Raw genomic sequence first — 13,507 nt, forward strand, 5'->3', positions numbered from 1 at the left:
CTATGCTACGTCCCAAGACTATATTATGTTGCTATTCTATATCCCAACACTATACTATGTTGCTAAGTGCTAACACTATATTATGTTGCTATGCTATGTCCCAGCACTATACTATGTTGCTATGCTTTGTCCCAACACTATACTATGTTGTTATGCTATGTGCTAACACTATACTTTGTTGCTATGCTATATACCAACACTATACTATGTTGCTATTCTATATCCCAACACTATACTATATGGCTAAGCGCTAACACTATACTATGTTACGTCCCAACACTATACTTTGTTGCTATTCTATGTCCCAACACTATACTATGTTGCTATGCTATGTCCCAACACTATACTTTGTTGCTATGCTATGTCCCAACACTCTTCTATGTTGCTATGCTCTGTGTCAACACTATACTATGTTGCTATGCTTTGTCCCAAAACTATACTATGTTGCTATGCTATGTCCCAACACTATATTATGTTGCTATGCTATGTGCAAACACTATACTATGTTACTATGTCCCAACACTATATTATGTTGCTATGCTATGTCCCAACACTATATTATGTTGCTATGCTATGTCCCAACACTATACTATGATGCTATGCTATGTCCCCACTTTATACTATGTCGCTATGCTATGTCCCAACACTATATTATGATGCTATGCTATGTCCCCACTTTATACTATGTTGCTATGCTATGTCCCAACACTATACTATGATGCTATGCTATGTCCCCACTTTATACTATGTCGCTATGCTATGTCCCAACACTATATTATGATGCTATGCTATGTCCCCACTTTATACTATGTTGCTATGCTATGTCCCAACACTATATTATGTTGCTATGTCCCAACTCTGTACTATGATGCTATGCTATGTCCCAACACTATATTATGTTGCTATGTCCCAACACTGTACTATGATGCTATGCTATGTCCCCACTTTATACTATGTTGCTGTTCTATGTCCCAACACTGTACTATGATGCTATGCTATGTCCCAACACTATATTATGTTCCTATGTCCCAACACTGTACTATGATGCTATGCTATGTCCCAACACTATATTATGTTCCTATGTCCCAACACTGTACTATGATGCTATGCTATGTCCCCACTTTATACTATGTTGCTGTTCTATGTGCCAACACTGTACTGTGTGTTTAGTCTTTTAGATCATTATTAATACGATGTATTTATAATAGAACAATCCAGTTCTATTGATTCTGCTGAACAACAGAACACACTGTACTGTTTATAATGCATTTCCTAATTGGCCATCATGAGAATGCAATGCACAGCAATGTTGAATAATATGTTGAGTATGGTGAAATGCAAAATATCCTCCTAATCAAAATGATAACCCATAACTCATAGCCCGGAGTTGGAAAAGTATACCTTCTCTTTCAAATGCTTTAGCTGAGCTTGATTGAGTTTGTCTGGCGAACTGGAACCAATAGAACAGTCCCAGAAGTGTATACTCTGCCCACCTGGCACTACACGCAGGCTAAAGGTAACGCAGATAGTAATTTAAAGATTTCAAGTAGATTTTGAACCCAGGTCTGGCCTGAGGACACAGAGGCACAGGCAGCCCAATTTTTGACCAATCAGATCAGCTTTGAAAAAGATCTTGTGATTGGTCAAAAGACCAATTAGTGGAAAAAAATATCAGAATTGGGCAATTCTGGAGCAATCGAAACGTGTTCTCTGGCACGATGAATCACGCTTCACCATCTGGTAGTCCGGCGGATTAATCTGTGTTAGGTGGATGCCAGGAGAATGCTACCTGCCCCAATGCATAGTGCCAACTGTAAAGTTTGGTGGAGGTGGAATAATGGTCTGGGGCTTTTCATGGTTCAGGCTCCTAAGTTCCAGTGAAGGGACATCTCAACGCTACAGCATACAATGACATTCTAGACGATTCTGTAATTCCAACTTTGTGGCAAAAGTTTGGGGAAGGCCCATTCCTGTTTCAGCATGACAATGCCCCCATGGGCCTCCCGGGTGGTGCAGTGGTTAAGGGCGCTGATCCATGCACCTGTTCCAGCTGCATTAAGTACTGCAGTGCATCTCGTCCTAAAGGACTTCACCAGATTTACCCAAGTTACCCCAGTTTTCCACCAAGGCACCTGCAAGTTCCCGTACATTTCTGGGGGGAATGGCCCTAGCCCTCGCCCTCACCCTCCGATCCAACAGGTGCCAGACGTGCTCAATGGGATTGAGATCCAGGCTCTTCGCTGGCCATGGCAGAACACTGACATTCTTGCCTTGCAGGAAATCACACACAGAACAAGCAGTATGGCTGGTGGCATTGTCATGCTGGAGGGTCGTGTCAGGATGAGCCTGCAGGAAGGGTACCACATGAGGGAGGAGGAGGTCTTTCTTGTAACGCACAGCGTTGAGATTGCCTGCAATGACAACAAGCTCAGTCCACCTCCAAATCGTTCCCATTCCAGAGTACAGGCCTCGGTGTAACGCTCATTCCTTTGACGATAAACGCGAATACGACCATCACACCTGGTGAGACAAAACCGTGACTCATCAGTGAAGAGCACTTTTTGCCAGCCCTGTCTGGTCCAGTGACGGTGGGTTTGTGCCCATAGGTGACGTTGTTGCCGGGGATGTCTGGTGAGGACCTGCCTTACAACAGGCCTACAAGCCCTCAGTCCAGCCTCTCTCAGCCTGTTGCGGACAGTCTGAGCACTGATGGAGGGATTGTGCGTTCCTGGTGTAACTCAGGCAGCTGTTGTTTCCATCCTGTACCTGTCCCTCAGGTGTGATGTTCGGATGTACCTATCCTGTGCAGGTGTAGTTACTCGTGGTCTGCCACTGCGAGGACGATCAGCTGTCCGTCTTGTCTCCCTTTAGCGCTGTCTTAGGCATCTCACAGTATGGACATTGCAATCTATTACCCTGGCCACATCTGCAGTCCTCATGCCTTCTTGCAGCATGCCTAGGGCACGTTCACACAGATGAGCAGGGACCCTGGGCATCTTTCTTTTGGTGTTTTTCAGAGTCAGTAGAAAGGCCTCTAAGTTTTCATAACTGTGACCTTAATTGCCTTAATTATCCAATTGCTTGGATACAATACACATGAAGCTAAGATCATTTGTTCATTGAACTAAAATCACCTGTTCAAAATGACACAACTTAACATCAAAGTATTACCATTTCAAAATGCAATTCACACATTACATCTGAGATGACTGTCTATTCATTTCATTACAATGATCTAACTATCAATTGATACAACTGCTCAAAATGGTAAGGTACTGTTGCATTACTCTTAATGCATAGTTTTATAGAAACTGACAAACAAAATTCCATGTTTAGGTCATGAAAGTTTTCAGATCCATTGACACCAATTACCGTGGAACATGAATCAATTGAACTACATTATCTATGGATGTAATATTTCATCATCATTCTTTATCCGACACTGTTTCTATGGTCCCATGTACCACTTTTCCAGACCATGTTTTCAGATTTGACATTATTGTACACTCACTGGTCACTTTATTAGGTACACCTATCGAGTACTGGGTACGACCCCCTTTTGCCTCCATAACAGCCTGAATTATTCACGCTGTTGTACATTACAGTAAGAGATGCCCTTCTGCACACCACTGTTTTAAACAGCTGTTATTTGAGCATTTGTGGCCTTTCTGTTAGCTTGAATGAGTCTGGACATTCTCCTCTGACCTGGACATTCTCCTCCGTGTTTTTTCCCACAGAAATGCCTTTCACTGAGTGTGTTTTGTTCATCGCACCATTCTCTGGAAACTCTAGAGACTGTAAAGAGTAAAAATCCCAGGAAGGCAGCTGTTTCTGAGATGCTGGAATCACCATGTGTGGCATCAACAATCACACCAAGGTCAAACTGGCTTAGATTACTCATCTTGCCCGTTCTAATGTTTGGTTGAACAACATCTAAAGCCCTCTACTCTATATACTCTATATATTGAGTTGCAGGCAGCCACATGATTCGCTGTTCGAATGTAACTTTCCTTGATGAGCTAAATCAGGTCTGTAGAGCTGGCAATTTTTCTCCACGTGGAGGTGGAAGGTATATGATAGGCGCCCTCACGAACAAGCCACCCTTCTCCAGGCCATGGATGATGCATGCAATGACATCAGGGCAGACCAGTGTCAGGCCTTGATTCACCATGCCCGAAGATTCTTCCCAAGATGTTTGGCTAATGAAAACATCCATTGTGATGTGGATGAGAACCTGTGGCCAAATCCACAAGAAAGGGTTGATGGAAATATAGAAGTACAGTTATCAATCCTTTGTTTGACTTTTTACAGTAAGCAAGGTGAGGAACACTGCAGTTGACGTTTTACTGTCATTTTTTTTATTTTTTGGTAGCTAATTATTTTTGCTTTGATTCAAAGAAACCTATGAGTGATTTTATTGTATTTTATCAATAAATGTCAGATTTTGTTCAATGATTCCAGTGTCTGTAATATTCTCTCTACTAGTCTGTTTACAGTGATGTATGTACGTGTAGTACCATAATGAAACATGTATCACAAATTTTGTACTACAATATTTAAAGATTGTACAAACAACTACACAGTGAAACTATCGGTATCTTATGTGTGGGTGATCTAAATGAATGTTACTATGGTATTTCATGATAAATTTGTTATTTGAACCAATGATTCTGCAAGTGCAAGGTTTCTTTAAAGATATGAATGCACAATGCAATGTTTTGAACATTGGACAACCTGTGTTACAAGTGATAACCATTTAGAGTTTTGTGTCTAGAGTTTTGAAAAATGACCACTAGGTTCTGAAATCAGTGCCAAAGTGATTGTAAACTGTAACGACGCTTCCACATGTGTATGTTCATTAATTGTTTATGGTTCATTGAACAAGCATGGGAAACAGTGTATAAACACTTTACAATGAAGATCTGTGAAGTTATTTGGATTTTTATCTTTGAAAGACAGGGTCCTGAAAAAGGGACGTATCATTTTTTGCTGAGTTTACATCCATGGAGTGTGTGTGGTGTGTGTGTTTGTGCATATTCTGTGTTGGTATCTGTTGGGTGTGTGTTTGTATGTGTATGCTGTGTTCGTGTGTTGAGTATGTATCATGTGTGTGCAGTGTGTGTGTGTGTGTGTGTGTGTGTGTGTGTGTGTGCTTGTGCATGTGTATCTGCGTATTCTGTGTTAGTATCTGTTGGGTGTGTGTGTGTGTGTGTGTGTGTGTGTGTGTACTCGCGATGTTGAATACAGTACTCACAGTGTTGAAGTTGTGAAACAGGCCCATGCTGTGTTGTGGTGGAGCTGTGTCCATGGGGAACTGGAGGAAGGGCTTCATATCCAGGTGTGGCTGGATCATAGTGGGGGTCCGCAGGAACGCAGGCATCGCCCCTGCACGGTTTATACCTCCTACAGAGAGGTAGGGACATGGTCAAAATACACACACTGAATAGTACAGGCAGTAGGCTCTTGTATGTCCTTGAAAGTGTCCTGGGATCCATTCTCCCAAACATGGCGAGAATCTCCATCAACTGCAGCAAAGAAAATAGTAGGCTATAATAACTCACTCACTATCATATAATAAGGTTGCAACACACAGGCACACATTTGTGAATAACAGTCACATGTCACATTAGGAATTGTCCTCTAAAACCTTTCCAGTGGAAAAAGTGGGGAGAGAAACGAAGCCAGCATATCTTGTGAGGACAAGTCAGTGTTTCATTTGAAGGGGCTGCCAGTGTCAGGCAGTGGTTATGAAACATCTTCTGTCTACATCATTGTTCTTATCTCTCTCTCTCTGCCACTCTCTCTCTCTGCACCTCTCTTAATCTGTCTACCCACTTCTCTGCCTATCTCTCTCTCTTTCTCTGCCTCTCAGTTCAATTCAATTTAATGGGCTTCATTGGCATAGAAACATTTTATAATGTCATATGTTTTCCCCCAACACCACTTTCCATCAATTTGTATAGCAGACTCTCATGCCAAATTGAGTCAAAGGTTTTTTTGAAGACAACAAAGCATGAGAAGACTTTGCCTTTTTTTTGGTTTGTTTGTTTGTCAATTAGGGTGTGCAGGGTGAATACGTGGTCTGTCATACGATAATATGGTAAAATACCAATTTGACATTTGCTAGGTACGTTGTTTTCACTGGGGAAATGTACGAGTCTGCTGTTAATGATAATGCAGAGGATTTTCCCAAGGTTGCTGTTGACGCATATCCCACGGTAGTTATTGTGGTCAAACTTCTCTCAACTTTTGTGGATTGGGGTAGTTCTGTATACTACTTTATCACTGACCTCAACCCAGAGTCTCTCAGAGCGTTCACAGTCTGACACCCCTATCAGATCACAGCAAAATCACAGTCTACTTGAACAGAGCAATACTCAATCATGAGGCATCAAAGCCAAAGGAACTGAGTAATATTGAGAAATGCTATAGATGGAAGGAAAGTAGTGTGGAAACCTACCAAAAAAAGTTATCTAACCAGAACAGTGATCAACCACTTCTCCAATTTTTGGGGCTCTATAACAAAGAACAAACAACAAAAACACATACAGTGCCTTGCGAAAGTATTCGGCCCCCTTGAACTTTGCGACCTTTTGCCACATTTCAGGCTTCAAACATAAAGATATAAAACTGTATTTTTTTGTGAAGAATCAACAACAAGTGGGACACAATCATGAAGTGGAACGACATTTATTGAATATTTCAAACTTTTTTAACAAATCAAAAACTGAAAAATTGGGCGTGCAAAATGATTCACCCCCTTAAGTTAATACTTTGTAGCGCCACCTTTTGCTGCGATTACAGCTGTAAGTCGCTTGGGGTATGTCTCTATCAGTTTTGCACATCGAGAGACTGAAATTTTTTCCCATTCCTCCTTGCAAAACAGCTCGAGCTCAGTGAGGTTGGATGGAGAGCATTTGTGAACAGCAGTTTTCAGTTCATTCCACAGATTCTCGATTGGATTCAGGTCTGGACTTTGACTTGGCCATTCTAACACCTGGATATGTTTATTTTTAAACCATTCCATTGTAGATTTTGCTTTATGTTTTGGATCATTGTCTTGTTGGAAGACAAATCTCCGTCCCAGTCTCAGGTCTTTTGCAGACTCCATCAGGTTTTCTTCCAGAATGGTCCTGTATTTGGCTCCATCCATCTTCCCATCAATTTTAACCATCTTCCCTGTCCCTGCTGAAGAAAAGCAGGCCCAAACCATGATGCTGCCACCACCATGTTTGACAGTGGGGATGGTGTGTTCAGCTGTGTTGCTTTTACGCCAAACATAACGTTTTGTATTGTTGCCAAAAAGTTCCATTTTGGTTTCATCTGACCAGAGCACCTTCTTCCACATGTTTGGTGTGTCTTCCAGGTGTCTTGTGGCAAACTTTAAACAACACTTTTTATGGATATCTTTAAGAAATGTCTTTCTTCTTGCCACTCTTCCATAAAGGCCAGATTTGTGCAATATACTGTTGTCCTATGGACAGAGTCTCCCACCTCAGCTGTAGATCTCTGCAGTTCATCCAGAGTGATCATGGGCCTCTTGGCTGCATCTCTGATCAGTGTTCTCCTTGTATGAGCTGAAAGTTTAGAGGGATGGCCAGGTCTTGGTAGATTTACAGTGGTCTGATACTCCTTCCATTTCAATATTATCGCTTGCACAGTGCTCCTTGGGATGTTTAAAGCTTGGGAAATCTTTTTGTATCCAAATCCGGCTTTAAACTTCTTCACAACAGTATCTCGGACCTGCCTGGTGTGTTCCTTGTTCTTCATGATGCTCTCTGCGCTTTTAACGGACCTCTGCGACTATCACAGTGCAGGTGCATTTATACGGAGACTTGATTACACACAGGTGGATTGTATTTATCATCATTAGTCATTTAGGTCAACATTGGATCATTCAGAGATCCTCACTGAACTTCTGGAGAGAGTTTGCTGCACTGAAAGTAAAGGGGCTGAATAATTTTGCACGCCCAATTTTTCAGTTTTTGATTTGTTAAAAAAGTTTGAAATATCCAATAAATGTCGTTCCACTTCATGATTGTGTCCCACTTGTTGTTGATTCTTCACAAAAAAATACAGTTTTGTATCTTTATGTTTGAAGCCTGAAATGTGGCAAAAGGTCGCAAAGTTCAAGGGGGCCGAATACTTTCGCAAGGCACTGTACATGATCAAATACAAATATTAGAATATTAGAATCAACTTTTAAAGACTTCCAGATCCCACTGGATTCTCCAATTACCTTGAATGAACTACAGGACAAAATACAAACCTTGCAACCCAAAAAAGGACTGTGGTGTTTATGTTATCCTAAATGAAATGATAAAATATACAGACCACAAATTTCAATTGGCTATACTTAAACTTTTTAACATTATCCTTACAGTGCCTTCGAAAAGCATTCAGACTCCGTTACTTTTCCCCCATTTTGATACATTACAGCTTTCTTCTAAATAGTTTTTTCTCCTCATCAATCTACACACACTACCCCATAATGACAAAGCAAGAACAGGTTTTTAAGAAACATTATCCTAATAAAAATATTACATTTACATAAGTATTCAGACCTTATACTCAGTACTTTTTTGAAGCACCTTAGGCAGCGATTAACAGTGGTGGAAAAAGTACCCAATTGTAATATTTGAGTAGATGTAAAGATACCTTAATAGAAATTGACTCAAGTAAGTCACTCAGTAAAATACTACTTGAGTAAAAGTCTAAAAGTATTTGGTTTAAAATATACTTAAGTATCAAAAAAGTAAAAGTATAAATAATTTAAAATCACTTATATTAAGCAAACCAGACGGCACAATTGTTTATTCTTTTTTCTGATAACCAGCATCCCAGAGTCGCCGCTTCACTGTTGACGTTGAGACTGGTGTTTTGCGGGTACTATTTAAAGAAGCTGCCAGTTGAGGACTTGTGAGGCGTATGTTTCTCAAACTAGACACTCTAATGTACTTGTCCTCATGCTCAGTTGTGCACTGGGGCCTCCCACTCCTCTTTCTATTCTGGTTAGTTTGCGCTGGTTAGTTAGCTGCAAGTTTGCTCTGTTCTGTGAAGGGCGTAGGACACAGCGTTGTACGAGATATTCAGTTTCTTGGCAATTCCCCGCATGGAATAGCCTTTATTTCTCAGAACAAGAATAGACTGACGAGTTTCAGAAGAACGTTTTTTGTTTCTGGCAATTTTGAGCCTGTAATCGAACCCATAAATGCTGATGCTCCAGATACTCAACTAGTCCAAAGAAGGCCAGTTGTATTGCTTCTTTAATCAGAACAACAGGTTTCAGCTGTGTTAACATAATTGCAAAAGGGTTTTCTAATGATCAATTAGCATTTTAAAATGATAAACTTGGATTAGCTAACACAACGTGCCATTGGAACACAGGAGTGATGGTTGCTGACAATGGGCCTCTGTACGCCTATGTAGATATCCCATTAAAAGAAAATGCCGTTTCCAGTTACAATAGTCATTTACAACATTAATGTCTACACTTGTCACGCCCTGACCTTAGTTATCTTTGTTTTCTTTATTATTTTGGTTAGGTCAGGGTGTGACGAGGGTGGTATGTTTAGTTTTTGTATTGTCTAGGTGTTTTTGTCCTGTCTAGGTGTTTTTGTATATCTATGGGGTTTTAGTATGTCTAGGTATATGTAGGTCTATGGTGGCCTGAATTGGTTCCCAATCAGAGACAGCTGTTTATCGTTGTCTCTGATTGGGGATCCTATTTAGGTTGCCATTTTCCATTTTGGTTTTGTGGATTATTGTCTATGTGTAGTTGCATGGCAGCACTCGTGTTTATAGTGTCACGGTCGGGTTGTTATTTTGTTAGTTTGTTTAGTGTTCTTCGTGTAAATAAAGAGGAATGTATTCTTATCACCCTGCGCCTTGGTCTCATCGTTATGACGAACGTGACAACACTGTATTTCCGATCAATTTGGTGTTAATTTAATGGACATAACATTTTATTTTCTTTCAAAAACAAGGACATTTCTAAGTGACCCCAAACTTTTGAACAGAAGTGGAACATCTTAGTAAGACCAAAATAATGGTGCTGCCAGGACCACAAATACAAATTCCATCTAGACACTGTTGCCCTAGAGCACACAAAAAAACTATATATACCTCAGAGCCACAGGTAACTTCCACAAAGCTGTGAATGATCTGAGTGACAAGGCAAGAAGGGCTTTCGATGCCATCTAAAGGAACATCAAATTCGACCTACCAATTAAGATCTGGCTAAAAATACTTGAATCAGTTATTTAAAGAACCCATTGCCCTTTTTGGTTGTGAGGTCTGGGGTCTGCTCACCAACCAAGAATTCACAAAATAGGAAAAACACCAAATTGAGACTACATGCAGAATTCTGCAAAAATATCCTCAGTGTAAAACACCAAATAATGCATGCAGAGCAGTAATAGGCCGATACAAGCTAGTCATCAAAATACAGAAAAGAGACGTTAAATTCTACAACCACCTAAAAGGAAGCGATTCCCAAACCTTCCATAACAAAGCCATCACCTACAGAGAGATGAACCTGAGAAGAGTCCCCTAAGCAAGCTGGTCGTGGGGCTCTGTTCACAAACACAAACAGAGCCCCAGGACAGTAACACAATTTGACCCAACCAAATCATGAGAAAACAAAATGATTACTTGACACATTGGAAGGAATGAACCAAAAAACAGAACTAGAATACCATTTTTGCCCTAAACAGTGAGTACACAGTGGCAGAATACCTGACCACTGTGACTGACCCAAACTTAAGGAAAGATTTGACTCTGTACAGACTCAGTGAGCATAGCCTTGCTATTGATAGAGGCAGACCTGGCTCTCAAGAGAAGACAGGCTATGTGCACACTGAGTGTTATGTAATGTTTACTGTTAAGTTTTTCATTTTTCATTTCACTTTTGTTTATCTATTTGACATGCTTTGGCAATGTAAACATATGTTTCATGCCAGTAAAGCCTTTAAATTGAATGTAATTAAGTGAGAGAAAGTGCCAAAGAGAGAGCGAGCGAGAGATTAGTGTAAAAGTGGGAGAGAGTTGGGGCTCATTTGAAAAGGACTGAGACTTTGGGAATGTGCTGTCTCAGCCAAAGCCCAGCTGCTGCTTGCCTCTGCTCTTTGCTCCGTGTCCACCTGGGTGCTCAGTGCATCTGTAAACCCCAGGGCTGAGCTGCTGAGGCCTGCCTCATTGCCTCCCATTAGGCATGCGTGGCTGTTCTCTAACACACACACAGAACACAACAAACACACACCTGCGTGCACACGCACACACACTTAAAATCACTCAAGGACTCACATTCAGACAGTTTTCTCCATGAGTTACTGGTGTTAGAGACACAATCAGTCTCTCTCTGGTGGTAGACACTGCTGGTGCTCCCATAATCATCCTCTTCACTGAGTCTCTCAGTGAGCACAACAACAGAGTTGTTTGAAATGAATGCCAGAATGAATGCCTAAACTTAACCTTAAAAATGTTACGTTTATGGACAAGCGTCCAATTCTGAAGTGAGACTGTGAGAGCTTGTTGAGGGAATAGTGTCTATGCTAGGGCTGTTGCCAGTCATGAAGGCAGACAAATTCCACGGCAATTAGGCTTCTCCAAGCTCTGATGCTGGTCATTAGTAGCCTACCAAACTCGCTAACTGCCTGGTACTCAGTACTCTATTGTCCCGCTAATCACTCTGACATCAATGCAAATCGAATCGAATATCAAAAACTTAATGAGAGCCCATGAGCTCATGCTGTGCAACATTTCTATGGGCTATGGAATTGCGTGAGAAAACAGAGTGATGGCCACTAATAAAAAGAAGAGGATTTCATTAGCTTTCTATAAGCTAGACCTACTATATGTATTGCTGCATTGCTTCTCTTTACAACAAGGGTATAGCCTACCTGGCTGGCAATTACAATAAACCACTGGGAAAATTTTGATTTGATAATGGTCCAGTCTAAATCAAAACAAATGTCACACTTGTATTATATGGAAAGACAATTGTATATCAAGAATAGTCTGATGGGTGACAATATTAGCCTATCACTTGGGAATTATATATTATCACTTGTGAATGATGCCCAGCATAAGAAACAATGCCTTTTTCTTGGGGACTTTTTCAAATCATAGTCACACACCTCATGTAGTCTAGCCCATAGGCCTATATGTTTTAATAAGGTTTGTATCACACCTCATGTAGCCTAGCCCATAGGCCTATATGTTTTAATAAGGTCAGTATCACACCTCATGTAGCCTAGTCCATAGGCCTATATGTTTTAATAAGGTCAGTATCACACCTCATGTAGCCTAGTCCATAGGCCTATATGTTTTAATAAGGTCAGTATCACACATCATGTAGACTAGCCCATAGGCCTATATGTTTTAATAAGGTCAGTATCACACCTCATGTAGCCTAGCCCATAGGCCTATATGTTTTAATAAGGTCAGTATCACACCTCATGTAGTCTAACCCATAGGCCTATATGTTTTAATAAGGTCAGTATCACACCTCATGTACCCTAGCCCATAGGCCTATATGTTTTAATAAGGTCAGTATCACACCTCATGTAGTCTAACCCATAGGCCTATATGTTTTAATAAGGTTTGTATCACAACTAAAGTGGCCAAATAACGTTTTCAAATGAAGCACATTAATTAGCTTTTCAACGGGTGTAGAGCCTAACTGGCATATATAAGCAGCGTGTGAGTTTCTAGTTTGGGGAAGATAATTTCCACCATAAAAATGCACCTTTATAATAACAGCATTACACAATTGTTCAATGTAAATTACTACACAAAATCCTTGCAACCAATAGAATGTTATATATATATGGGGGATACAGTCTTCCCAGCTCTGCAGATTCTGCTGTGAAGAGGCAGAGTCATTAGATCATTTTTTTTGGTATTGTCCATATGTAGCTCGTTTTTGGTCACAGGTCCAGGAATGGCTGAAGATTTGCAACATTTACCTGGAGCTAACTCTGCAGATAGCAATACTGGGTGATTTGAAAAGCCATAGTCAATCAATCAATAACATAATAATTATTTTAACAAAAATGTTTATTTTAAATGTATAATCTAAAAGTTTTAAAAGCTATGGGAATAGAAATGTTCAATACTTTTGTGAAGCATCACAGCACAGTTGAAAAATAAATGGCAAATATAAATCCAAAATGGATGATGTTAAGAGATAGATGTGAGGGGTTGAATGGAGCTGAAGGGTGGGACTAATAACAAGATAACCAATGTAAAACATACGGGGTCTGTAAAATGTATATAGATTCAGAAATGTTGTGAAATTGCACAGTTACGAATATAAACCAAACTGGATGGACATCAGAAATAGAGGAAGGACTAAAAACAAACAAAAAATAACTATTGTAAAATAGATTGTGTCTGTAAAATGTGTATAAGATGTATAAACTGAAGGTAGAAGCGTAAGTGTTATTGTTTATTAGTTTACTCCAATTGGGGGAAGGGTGGTAGGGTTTGTGGGGAATAATAAAGG

The 13,507-nt window shown here is 40.3% G+C and overlaps 1 protein-coding gene across 1 annotated transcript in view; it reads right to left on the bottom strand.

The window, feature by feature from the left end:
* LOC110531240 (zinc finger protein 385A-like) overlaps positions 1–13,507 on the bottom strand; it is a 148,142-nt gene that overhangs the window by 52,396 nt on the left and 82,239 nt on the right. Inside the window, exon 2 of the mRNA XM_036988730.2 lies at positions 5,255–5,403. Coding sequence (XP_036844625.2) covers positions 5,255–5,403 — 149 coding nt within the window. The remainder of the gene's footprint in view (positions 1–5,254; positions 5,404–13,507) is intronic.

The sequence above is a fragment of the Oncorhynchus mykiss genome, chromosome 9, assembly GCF_057628025.1.
Source record: "Oncorhynchus mykiss isolate SJ-2025 chromosome 9, ASM5762802v1, whole genome shotgun sequence".
Lineage (NCBI taxonomy): Eukaryota > Metazoa > Chordata > Actinopteri > Salmoniformes > Salmonidae > Oncorhynchus > Oncorhynchus mykiss.